Genomic DNA, 13,531 nt, shown 5'->3' with positions numbered 1-13,531 from the left:
CCTGTTTAGATGGCAGCATTCACGCAAAACTGAAAACACGAACCATCGCATTTTTTTATTTTACCGTTATTTTACCAGGTAAGTTGACTGAGAACACATTCTCATTTGCAGCAACGACCTGGGGAATAGTTACAGGGGAGAGGAGGGGGATGAATGAGCCAATTGTAAACTGGGGATTATTAGGTGACCATGATGGTTTGAGGGCCAGATTGGGAATTTAGCCAGGACACCGGGGTTAACACCCCTACTCTTACGATAAGTGCCATGGGATCTTTAATGACCTCAGAGAGTCAGGACACCCGTTTAACGTCCCATCCGAAAGACGGCACCCTACACAGGGCAGTGTCCCCAATCACTGCCCTGGGGCATTGGGATATTTTTTAGACCAGAGGAAAGAGTGCCTCCTACTGGCCCTCCAACACCACTTCCAGCAGCATCTGGTCTCCGTCCAGGGACTGACCAGGACCAACCCTGCTTAGCTTCAGAAGCAAGCCAGCAGTGGTATGCAGGGTGGTATGCTGCTGTCATGGCAAGGTGACTGGGAATATGGTTGAAAACAAACACTGTAGTTATTCCCTCCGTAAGGCAATCAAACAAGAAAAACGTCAATACAGAGACAAAGTGGAGTCGCAATTCAACAGCTCAGACACGTATGTGCCAGGGTCTACAAACAATCAAGGATTACAAAGGGGAAAACTCAGCCGTGTCGTGGACACCGACATCTTCCTACCAGACAAGCTAAACACCTTCTTCGCCCACTTTGAGGATAACAGTGCCACCGACGTGGCCCGCTCCCAAGGACTGTGGGCTCTCCTTCTCCGTGGCCAACGTGAGTAAGACATTTAAGCATGTTAACCCTTGCAAGGCTGCCGGCCCAGACGGCATCCCTAGCCCGTCCTCAGAGCATGCAGAGACCAGCTGGCTGGAGTGTTTACAGACATATTCAATCTCTCCCTATCCCAGTCTGCTGTCCCCACTTGCTTCAAGATATCCACCATTGTTCCTGTACCCAAAAAAGCAAAGGTAACTTAACTAAATGACTATCGCCTCGTAGCACTCACTTCATCATGAAGTGCTTTGAGAAGCTAGTTAAGGATCATATAACCTCCACCTTACCAGACACACTAGACCCACCTCAATTTGCATATTGTCCCAATAGATCCACAGATGATGCAATCGCCATCGCACTGCACACTGCCCTATCCCATCTGGACAAGAGGAATACCTATGTAAGAATGTTGTTCATTTACTATAGCTCAGCCTTCAACCCCATAGTACCCTCAAAGCTCATCCTCAAACTCAGGGCCCTGGGTCTGAACCCCACCATGTGCAACTGAGTCCTGGACTTCCTGACTCCACTACGCTGATCCTCAACACAGGGGCCCCACAAGGGTGCGTGCTAAATCCCCTCCTGTACTTTCTGATCACCCATGACTGCGTGGCCACGCACGCCTCCAACTGAATCATCAAGTTTGCAGACGACAGTAGTAGGGCTGATTACCAACAATGACGAGGCAGCCTACAGGGAGGAGGTGAGGGCCCTGGCGGAGTGGTGCCAGGAAAATAACCTCTCCCTCAACGTCAACAAAATGAGCTGATCGTGGACTTCAGGAGACAGCCGAGGGAGCACGCCCCTGTCCACTTCAACAGGACAGCATTGGAGAAGATGAAAAGCCTCAAGTTCCTGGGCATCACTGACAATCTGAAATGGTCCACCCACACAGACAGTGTGGTGAAGAAGGCATAACAGAGCCTCTTCAACCTCAGGAGGCTGAAGAAATTCAGCTTGGCCCCTAAGACCCACAAACTTTTACAGATGCACAATCGAGAGCATTCTGTCGGGCTGTATCACCACCTGGTATGGCAACTTCACCGCCCGCAACCGCAGGGCTCTCCAGAGGGTGATGCGGTCTGCCCAACGCATCACCGGGGGCACACTGCCTGCCCTCCAGCACACCTACAACACCCGATGTCACAGGAAGGCCAAAAAGATCATCAAGGACATCAACCACTCGATCCACGGCCTATCATCCAGAAGGCGAGGTCAGTACAGGTGCATCAAAGCTGGGACCGAGAGACTGATTAACAGCTTCTATCTCAAGGCCATCAGACTGTTAAATAGCCATCACTAGCCGGCTACCACCCTTTTATTCAACCCTGCACCTTAGATGCTGCTACCCTATGTACATAGACATAGAATCACTGGTCACTTTAATGTTTACATACCTTTTACTCATTTAATATGTATATAAACTGTATTTTAGTAAATTCCAACCCCCCCTACATTCGTTCTAATATTTATATATCTCTTCAATCCATTTTTTTACTTTTAGATTTGTGTGTATTGTTGTGAATTGTAAGATACTACTGCACTGTTGGAATTAGGAACACAAGCATTTCGCTACACCCGCAATAACATCTGCTAAATATGTGTATGTGACCAATAACATTTGATTTAATTAGATTTTTGAATTGATTTGTTGTATACAGTGCATTCTTTGACTGGTTCCACATTTTGTTACGTTATAGCCTTATTCTAAAATTGATTAAATTGTTTTTTCCTTCATCAATCTACACACAATACCCCATAATGACAAAACAAAAACAGTTTTTTTTTTTTTTTTTGCAAAACAATTCAAAAATACATTTACATAAGTGTTCTAAAATGGATTGTCAACTGTGGGACCTTAAATAGACAGGTATGTGCCTTTCCAAATTATGTGCAATCAATTAAATTTACCATTTGCAAAAAATTCTAAAAACCTGTTTTCACATCGCCATTATGGGGTATTGTGTTAGATTGATGAGGGAAATGTTTTTTTAATACATTTTAGAATAAGGCTGTAACGTAACAAAATGTGGAAAAAGTCAAGGGGCTGGGACTGGGAAACTGGTCAGAATTTAAGGCATGATGGATGGCACTAAATACAGATAAATTATTGAGGGGAAACCTGTTTCAGTCTTCCAGAGATTTGAGACTGGGACGGAGGTTCACCTTCCAGCAGGATAATGACCCTAAGCATACTACTAATGCAACATTTGAATGTTTAAGGGGAAACATTTAAATGTCTTGGAATGGCCTAGTCAATCCAATTGAGAATCTGTGGTATGACTTAAAGATTGCCGTACACCAGCGGAATCCATCCAACTTGAATGGGCTGGAGCAGTTTTGCCTTGAAGAATGGGCAAAAATCCCAGTGGCTAGATATGCCAAGCTTATAGAGACATACCCCAAGAGACTTGCAGCTGTAATTGCTGCAAAAGGTGGCTCTACAAAGTATTGACTTTTGGGGTGGGGGGGTGAATAGTTATGCACACTCAAGTTTTCTGTTATTTTGTATTATTTCTTGTTTGTTTCACAATAAAAAATATTTTGCATCTTCATAGTGGTAGGCATGTTGCGTAAATCAAATGATACGAACCCCCCCAAAAATCTACTTTAAGGCAACAAAATAGGAAAACTTGCTAGGCGGGTACGTACTTTCGCAAACCACTGTAGCTAGCTGCAGTTGCTAGCTAAGTAAGTGAAAATAAAAAATATGAAATCTTTCTTTATTTCTTTCTTGCTTCTCCTTCATTTAGGAAGAAAGTAGTTTGTTCAACACTGTTTTATTTCTCTCTCTTTGAACTACTATCCACATTTTATGCACTGCAGTGCAGTGCTAGCTAGCTTTAGCTTATGCTTTCAGTACTTGATTAATTATCTGATCCTTTGACTCAGTGGAAAACATGTCAGTTCATGCTGCAAGAGCACTGATAGGTTGGAGGACGTCCTCCTGAAGTTGTCATAATTACTGTGTAAGTCTACGGAAGGGGGTAAGACCCATGAGCCTCCTAGGTTTTGTATTGAAGTCAATGTACATAGAAGCTAGCTGTCCTCCGTCTACACCATGGTGCTACCCTCTAGAGTGCTGTTGAGGCTACTGTTGAACTTAGAAAAATAGTGTTTTAATCAATTATCTGGTGACGTGATTATATTTAGTATAGTTTTATCTAATAAGGATAACTTTTAAAATGTTTGAAAATTTACATTTTCATGAAATTCACTGAGGAGGATGGTCCTCCCCTTCCTCTTCTGAGGAGCCTCCACTATTACATGGAATGCGTTTGACACCCCTGATCCATACAATTTGACTACAAGTAGTAGCCTTCGGTAAAAAAGGCAAGCCTGCAGTCCTGCCCCACGTGGAGTTCGTTGCAAATTTGCATATCCAAGGGTATTCATGTCTCATTGGCTGAGCTAGCAAATCAGCATTTTTTGACAGGTATATGCCCTAAACCACTCTATTCTTTCCTAGCAGGGCAAGCAGGGACACAGAGAAAATATTCTTATTAACATCCTTAATTATAATTTAAATTCACATTGTAATACATTTTATGTAATATTTCATAGAAATCTGGAACACTGGGTAGATACTTTAATAAACAACTCTTTTTATTTTTTATTTTCTTCAGTTTTTCACTATCAAAAATACAATTGTTTATATAGAAACAACAAAATGGTATGTTCTGAGTCCATGTCAATGCCTAAATCACATCAGAAGACCATTATTAGATCTGGGGAAAAAATACACATTTTGATTTCTGAGTGTAATTTCCCTTTAATTCAAGTGCACACCTAGCAAGAGAGAAATGTGTTTGGCTAGTGACGTTTTACTTCTGCTACTGCACATGTGATGGCAGAGTTTTCAAAACAAATGCCCACCCAATTGATACCAACAATCATGTTGTCATTCTGTCAGGAAGGCCTACTTTGTAGTTAACTTTTAATTGAGAAGGTTTTGGTGAAACCCTTTCTGTCTACCCAAAATATGGTTATCATTAGCATCACTAACTGGCTACACGAAGACGCGGGCAGCACACAGACAGGTGGTGGCAATATTGCTGGAAATGAATTGGCAGATGTATTGAATTTGGCTTTTTAAATAGGGACTCCAAAACCAACTTCTCAGCTTGAAAACAGCTTATTTGGCAGCAATATTAGTCGTAAACATAAATTGTAGTTGCAAAATTGACAAAAAAGTGTAAATAGGAGAACTTTGGTCCTAAAGTTAGTAAGCTATCTTCCAAAACTGAGATTTGTGAGATTTAAGGAATCGAAAATGCCACAGTTTTCCTTGGGTTGGGTTTAGATTTCAATCCTGCCCACACAGTATTACGGCCAGGCACTGCTGGCCATAACCAAATCACAGCCACACTTGTGCTGTAGACAGTGCACACTTTCCAATCATAGCAGAAGAATCAATCTACATCCCGCCCATTTATTTACAGACAGTAGAACTACCAATCGTCACCGATGTTATGTTGAAAGAATGAGACTTGTTATTTATAAACGGCTTGTGTTTGTTCCCAATTCAAACATCCACACATTCATTAGCATCACAAACACAACTGTCAGTCCTTTAACCAAAGTCAAAGCTGTCCCCTGTGGCTCAGTTGGTAGAGCATGGCGCTTGCAACGCCAGGGTTGTGGGTTCGATTCCCACGGGGGACCAGTGCAAAAAAAGTATGAATGTATGTACTTGTAAGTCGCTCTGGATAAGAGCGTCTGCTAAGTGACTTAAATGAAATGAACTGAAAAATACAGTGGCTTAGGATGTTAAGGATAACTCAACTACGGTGAGTATAGAGGGTCAAACAACAATAACTGCCAGGGTATGAACATAACAAACATACATACCAAAGAAACATAGCGAACAAACATAGTAAACATAACACACCCACATCAATCCACATCCCCAAATTCAAGGCGAGGGATGCAAAAGCCAGTGCAATGTAAGAATGACCCAAACTTGAACCCTTCAAGAACTCCCTAATCTTTTACTTATCCTATTGTGTTTCCTAGGCTTGAGCCTCCTTAAAAAAATGGACCCCCCAAGGGTCATCAAGACCCATCTGCCTTTCAAGTTGGTGCCCGAAGGGTTCTGGAAAAACAAATGCAAGGTAAGTTGGAGTACAACCCCTAATTCCCTTTTCATACTACTAAGCTGAGCCGAACTGGACTGTGCTGGGCTAGTTATGCATCCACTGTAGTTGTTGGAACCGTGCTGAAAAGGACGATGTGAAGGGAAATATCAGAGCTAGCACATTACAGTTCTGGTCGGCATTATAGTGTGAAAGGTACTAGATTCAGATTTGATTTTTTATGAGTTTGGAAATGCTTTAGAATGAAGTATATATTTTCAGTTAACGTTATGTGAAAAATGATCCATAGAACAGTAAATGACAAACAAAATGCTACACCTTCCCCCGGCCATCTTCTCTCCAGGCTATCTATGTTGCGAGGAATGCTAAGGACAACCTGGTCAGCTACTACCACTTTGACCGCATGAATCTAACCCAGCCTGAGCCTGGACCGTGGGACGGCTACATCCACAAGTTCATGAATGGAGAACGTAAGTCATATAATGAAACCAGCATTTTCCTAATGACTAATACCAATGTGGTCCTGTGGCTACACCTCCAATTGACTCAAATGATGTCAATTAGCCTATCAGAAGCTTCTAAAAACATGACATCATTTTCTGGAATTTTTCAACCTGTTTAAAGGCACAGTCAATTTAGCATATGTAAACTTCTGACCCACTGGATTTGTGATACAGTGAATTATAAGTAAAATTATCTGTCTGTAAACAATTGTTGGAAAAATTACTTGTGTCATGCACAAAGTAGATGTCCTAACCGACTTGCCAAAACTATAGTTTGTTAACAAGAAATTTGTGGAGTGGTTGAAAAACTAGTTTTAATGACTCCAACCTAAGTGTATGTAAACTTCAGACTTCAACTGTGTATATTCTTATTCCATTCCTTTACTTAGATTTGTGTGTATTAGGTCATTGTTATGAAATTGTTCGATTACATGTTAGATATTGCTGCACTGTCGGAACTACAAACACAAGCATTTCGCTACACTCCCAATAACATCTGCTAACCATGTGCATCTGACCAATACATGGGGTCTGATAGTAATTCACCTCATTCAGATTCAATAGTTGCAATATCCACTAATTTATCGCTACTGTGAAGCTTGTTATTCAGTAGATGACTGGGTCGATTACCATGGAAGTAAATGTCTAACTTGTTGGATGGCAAATTTTACTCACTATCTTATCAATAGATTTAGTTATGTCTTGACTTTGAAGAGTGCAGTCCGTACCTGGTCTGAAAAAAGTGTTTGTTGAGAACGCTCTAACATTGTTATTAACTTTTACAATTCTGATATCTTCTTTCATTTAGATTTATTCAGCCCAGATGCAAATGAAGTTTCATTGTTTTCAATAAAACTTTTAATGGTGTCTTATAAAATCAGAGGATCATTGACTGAATTTTTGGATAAATTACGTACCCCCCCCCCTCCCCCAAAGGTGCGGACTCCGGCCGCAAAACCTGACATAGAAGGGGAGGGTCCGGGTGGGCCTTCTTACGGCGGCGGCTCGGGTGCGGGACGTGGCCCCCACTCCACCATAGTCAATACCCGCTTTGGTGGCGCCTCTGGAGTGAGGACTTTTACTGCGAGTCCCAGACTGAAGACCATCCTAGAGGGCGCCACTGGACGGAGGAGCAGCTCCGGACGGAGGGGCAGCACCGGACGGAGGGGCAGCTCCGGACGGAGGGGCAGCTCCGGACTGAGGGGCAGCTCATGACTGGAGGGCAGCTCATGACTGGAGGGCAGCTCATGACTGGAGGGCAGCTCAGATGGCGCTTGGCAGACGGGCAGCGCTGGCGGAGCTGGGCAGAAGGGTAGCTCAGACGGCGCTGGGCAGACGGACAGCGCAGACGGCAGACTCTGGCCGGCTGAGGCGCACAGTAGGCCTGGTGCGTGGTGCCGGAACTGGTGGTACCGGGCTGGGGACACGCACCTCAAGGCTAGTGCGGAGATGAGGAACAGGGCGTATTGGACTGTCGAGGTGCACTATAGGCCTGGTGCGTGGTACCGGAACCGGAGGACTGGTACGAGGGGCTGCCACAGGAGAGCTAGTACGTGGGGCTGCTACAGGAGGTGCAGGACTAGGGAGGCGCACAGGAGGCCTGGTTCGTGGGACTGGCACTGTCATTCCCAGACGGTTAGCACGCACCTCAGGACGAATATGGAGAGCTGACTCAGGTAACATCACATCCCGCACACGCTCTGTCGGGTGGATGTTGTGCCTCAAGCACCAACACAGCAGCTCCCTCATTTCACTCTCCTCCAAACTCCCCATTAAATCCTTTACAGTCTCTGTATCATTCCCATTGCTCACCTCCAATATCAGCCCGACTGGCTCTGGTTTCTTCTTCGGCTCCTCACGGTAAGCACGGGAAGTTGACGCAGGTCTCCTATCTGAACTCGCCACACTCCCCATGTGCCCCTCCCCAATAAACTTTTAGCGTTTCCTCGAGGGCTTCCTACCGCGCCGTCTTGCTCCTTTCTCCAACTCCATTATCCTGTAACCCTCCTCGCACTGCTCCAGCGAATCCCAGGCGGGCTCCAGCACTTTCTCTGGATCGATCGCCCACCTGTCTATCTCTTCCCAGGTTGTTCTCCACTCATCCTTTTCCCGGGTCCATTCCTCCACAAAGCGCTGTTCCCTCCTTTCACGCTGCTTGGTCCAATTCTGGTGGGTGATTCTGTCACAATCATTGTAACATGAAAGAGAGGAGGACCAAGGCGCAGCGTGAAATGAACACATATTTAATTAACGAAGACGAAGAACACTTTACAAACTTAAACAAAACAACAAACGTGAAGCTATATAAACAATAAGTGCAGACACAGGCAACTTAGACATAGACAATCACCCACAAACTACCTAATGACTATGGTTGCCTAAATATGGCTCCCAATCAGAGACAACGATAGACAGCTGTCTCTAATTGAGAACCAATCTAGGCAACCATAGACATACATACACCTAGACTAAACATTGCCCATAAACATACAGAAAACCCTAGACAATACAAAACACATACATCCCCCATGTCACACCCTGCCCTAACTAAAATAATAAAGAAAACAAAGATAATTAAGGCCAGAGCGTGACAATAATGGCACAACATCGATTCGGGACAATATTTTGTGCCTGTTTGAATCATTGAGGTTGTAATCAGAGAGTATATGTTGGACAGCCTTGGTTGCCTGTGGATTGTAGTTGGTCTTATTAGATTTGTCCTGCATGTTCAGATTGGCATTCATGTCTGTCCCAATAACCAGTTGCAATTGAGTTAATTCTAACAATATGGTGAATTTGGATGGTGATTTTCTTATGTATCATTATGATTGCACCCTTAGTTTTGTTTGGGGCCAGTTTGTACAAATGGTTCTCTATTCTATGTGTGTCCTTTTGGAGCAGGTGTGTTTCTTGGAGCATTGTTATATCAATATGGTTTCTTGCTAGAAGATCAAGACAGCTGGAACGTTTGATAGGAATATTAAGGCCTTTTAAATTCCTTCGAGAATAGCTAGTGTTGCCATTGTTTTTCAAAAATGTCATTATTATCTATAATGTTGATAAGCCCATGGATATAAAAATAAAAAGCATGACCCACAGGGAAACCCACCAATTGGTCGCTCACCGCTGTCATGACTCTCCTGGGTGAGGATCCAAGGCCTCAGAATCAGCATGGCAAATGGCTGACAGATAGCCAGACCCCCCTCTCTCCCACAGGAGAGATGACGCCATCACACCCTGTCATAAATTAAGTGAAAGAGAACTCTCCCTTTGCTCCTCAGTATTGGGAAAGGAATGTCTTTGTTACAGAGACTATAACACCCAAAGAGTGAACTTTGCAATAATATTTATAAGATAGGAATGTTAAGAAGGATCTGTGGGGATCTAAAGAATAATCCTGCAATATTGTTTATTATTTTGTGATGTTATTAAAAACTGTATGAACTAAATACTGTAACTTAGGAAGGAAACACATTCTAGCGTTCAAGTTTCCATCCAATATGATGTTAATGGAATATGAAGAACGATGAAACTGTGTTTGTTAAGATAGGAATTTGATTTTGGTTTTCTAATAAGATAATAGTTTTTCATGTCCGTGGCACATTAACTAAGCCACGCCCCTAATGAGGTCAGAAGAGCATGTCAGTGGGATGGAACCACCTTTCCAACCTGAGTGCTTAAAAGGACTGTCTAAAAATGAACATATTCTGACCAGCATACAGACAGCGTGAGCTAAACATTACGAATGGTTGGAACTAAGACTCAACATGAGGTGAGAAGATAACCTCACCTATCAGACCAGAAAAGCGTGGAGCTTTGGCCACACGTTGAAATGGTTAGAAACTCTGAAACTCTCAACACGAGTGAAGAAGATGAAGACTAGACCAGAACATTTGACAGTCTGCAGCTGTGCATGTAAAGGGATCTAGAACTTGATTATCTATCCGAGAAAGGAAGGAGAAGATCCTATCTCAGACAATAATTGGTGTATCTGAAGAAACATCCACTACAACCCAGAACAACTAAGAAGGACATTGGGACCTCTGGTAGACAACCAGAGCCTTACACCCATCGAGCAACTTCCCATAGAAGGATCGATTGGTTTCAGAGAGACAAAGGATAAAGACATCTACACGTAAATACATTACATTCCTTACCCCAAACGGGCGGTGGTTCATGAGCAAAGTGTTATTATTACTTTGAGGGTAGTTTCCAAATGTACGATAAGTTTGACTCTCTTTGTCTCTCCTTCTCTTTATCTACCCCTCCCTCTCCATATGTGTAACAAGCTGTCATATCTTGTCAGTCCACTAGGGACGTTTGTCTCACGTAAGTGTGTATGTGTATTCTGTGTTATTATTTATTTAGTTAGTAAATAAATGATTAAATACATTTGTGTAGTACTGAATAATCAGAAAGGCTGGGGTTCTTGCGGATTCAAGAAGTCTGCAACATTCAGAATGAGACTGATATGAGGTAATGATTAATAAGTGACTGTTATTGATGTAAGAGATATCTATATATCTTCTAGAGTTAATTCGGGAGATGGTAACTTGTTAAACAACTTCTCCCGTGGTGGCCCCAAATTCCTAATGAGGTAATTGTTACACGATTAATTTAATTGGTCACTCAGCCCTGGATAGATGCTGACCCTCATCCCTGCATAGGTCAGACCCCTGGATTCTGCTGCAAGGCAAACAATTTGCCGCTTAACTTTAAAGCTTTGGTCCATACAATCGTACACCGAGATCCGTTCCGTAGAGGACCCGTGCGGTGCGCAATGTTAATCAGCGGCATGGGACCCAGCTTCTCCTGCACGAACAGTTCATAGAAAATAATATGCCTTTTCTGAAAAATAATTCTAGCCTGTGTTTGTCATGGAGACAGAATACTTTTATGATAGTGCTAATGTAAATGCTGATAGAATGAGAGTTGGTTGGTTTTGAGTGTCAGTGGTTAACCTGTGTATTGTACTCTCCCTCAGTGGCATGGGGGTCCTGGTACGACCATGTGAAGGGTTACTGGGAGGAACGAGAGAAGAGGAATATACTCTACATTTTCTATGAAGACATGAAAGAGGTAGGGGAGAGCTGCACCAAATGTCCCCACACACGGATGTAGGTGCACACATAGAGAAGCACACAACACAAAAACTTGCACATATACAGTTTATAACCAGCACTGTAATTTATAAATGTATAGCTTTTCTCTCTCGTAAAGGTGGTCGATTTATGTGGGAAGCCAGGGTCAGAATTCTCTTATCTGTAAACACATCTCTGCCACACCTCCATTTCTATGATCTCCACCCCAAAAGTGGACCTGGCTGGCACATGCGTTTCCCCATGCTTAAATTCAAGGTCAGAATATGCCCGATAGGCGTACAGAGGCCCATTATCAGCAACCATCACTCCTGTGTTCCAATGGCACATTGTGTTAGCTAATCCAAGTTTATCATTTTAAAATGCTAATTGATCATTAGGACACCCTTTTGCAATTATGTTAGCACAGCTGAAAACTGTTGTTCTGATTAAAGAAGCAATAAAACTGGCCTTCTTTAGACTAGTTGAGCATCTGCGGCATCAGCATTTGTGGGTTTGATTACTGGCTCAAGATGGCCAGAAACAAAGACCTTTCTTCTGAAACTCGTCAGTCTATTCTTGTTCTGAGAAATTAAGGCAATTCCATGCCAGAAATTGCCAAGAAACTGAAAATCTTGTACAACGACGTGTACTACTCCCTTCACAGAACAGCGCAAACTGGCTCTAACCAGAATAGAAGAAGAGTGGGAGGCCCTGGTGCACAACTGAGCAAGAGGACAAGTACATTAGAGTGTCTAGTTTGAGAACTTTGCCTCACAAGTCCTCAACTGGTAGCTTCATTAAATAGTACCCGCAAAACACCAGTCTCAACGTCAACAGTAAAGAGGCGACTTCGGGATGCTGGCCTTCTAGGCAGAGTTACAAAGAAAAAGCTATATCTCTGACTGGCCAATAAAAAGAAAACATTAAGATGGGCAAAAGAACACCAACTCTGGACAGAGGAACTCTGCCTAGAAGGCCAGCATCCTGGAGTAGCCTCTTCACTGTCGACGTTGAGACTGGTGTTTTGCGGGTACTATCCCCCCCACGTATTCCAGCTAAATACTCATTTTTTGTCTTCCTCACAGAATCCTCAACGAGAAGTGGAGCGCATCATGCGCTACCTTGATCTGTCGCTCGCTGATGATGTCATCAGCCGCATTGTGGAGCTGACCTCCTTTAAGACCATGAAGGAGAACCCGATGGCCAACTACTCCTTTATCCCCAAACCAGTCTTTGACCAGTCCATCTCCCCCTTCATGAGAAAAGGTCTGCTTCCTTCTATCTACTATTAATACATATGTGACTTATCTGAGTCCGTGGCAGATCAACCTGAACTCAGGGGTAGACGTAACATAGTAAACGAAAATCTGGGACACTCAAATTAGTATTATATGTTATGTTTGGTATAGTATGAATTAATTTGTGGTTGTCCGTCATCCATTTTGTATGATATGTTACAAATTGCAATTTGTACAATATTTTTTTACGAATTTGCAATATGTATGCTATGTTACAAATTCCAATTTGTTGTGGCTAACGTTATCTAGGTGGCTAGGTGGCTAACATTAGCTAGGTGGCTAACGTTAGGTGGGTTAGGGTTAAGTTAAATGGTAGGTTAAGGGAAGGGTTAGTTAACATGCCAAGTAGTTGCAAAGTAGCTAAAAAGTAATAACTGGTTGCAAAGTTGCTAATTAGCTGAACTGCTAAAGTTGTCTGTGATGAGATTGGAACACTCAACCTTTGTGTTGCTAGGCGTTCGCGTTGTACGCCCACCCACCCATCCTCCAACCAACCAACCAACCAACCACCCACCCTCCCTTTGGGCTGTTAGAGTTTTGCGTTATACGCCTATCCATCCCCCCTCCTGTCATTTTTGCCTTAACTAACCTTCTGTCTTATATAACCATACCAAACGTAACATATCATACTAATTTGAGTGTCCCAGATTTTTTGGTTTACTATGTCACGTCTAGTCTAGGGTTTCCCAAACTCGGTCCTGGCCCCCCAGTTCAGCCATCCGTA

At 43.1% G+C, this 13,531-nt stretch overlaps 1 protein-coding gene and 1 non-coding gene across 2 annotated transcripts in view; both read left to right on the top strand.

Moving 5' to 3' along the window:
- sult1st6 (sulfotransferase family 1, cytosolic sulfotransferase 6) overlaps positions 1–13,531 on the top strand; it is a 35,515-nt gene that overhangs the window by 20,510 nt on the left and 1,474 nt on the right. The window contains exons 3-6 of the mRNA XM_055921519.1: positions 5,846–5,943; positions 6,269–6,395; positions 11,413–11,507; positions 12,595–12,775. Of these exons, the coding sequence (XP_055777494.1) occupies positions 5,846–5,943; positions 6,269–6,395; positions 11,413–11,507; positions 12,595–12,775 (501 nt within the window). The remainder of the gene's footprint in view (positions 1–5,845; positions 5,944–6,268; positions 6,396–11,412; positions 11,508–12,594; positions 12,776–13,531) is intronic.
- Positions 5,421–5,494, top strand: trnaa-ugc (transfer RNA alanine (anticodon UGC)). Its single transcript has one exon. It is a non-coding gene; the product is annotated as a tRNA-Ala (tRNA).

The sequence above is a fragment of the Salvelinus fontinalis genome, chromosome 1 (assembly GCF_029448725.1).
Source record: "Salvelinus fontinalis isolate EN_2023a chromosome 1, ASM2944872v1, whole genome shotgun sequence".
NCBI classification, from domain to species: Eukaryota; Metazoa; Chordata; class Actinopteri; order Salmoniformes; family Salmonidae; genus Salvelinus; species Salvelinus fontinalis.
This window is presented reverse-complemented; position numbering and strand designations above follow the sequence as displayed.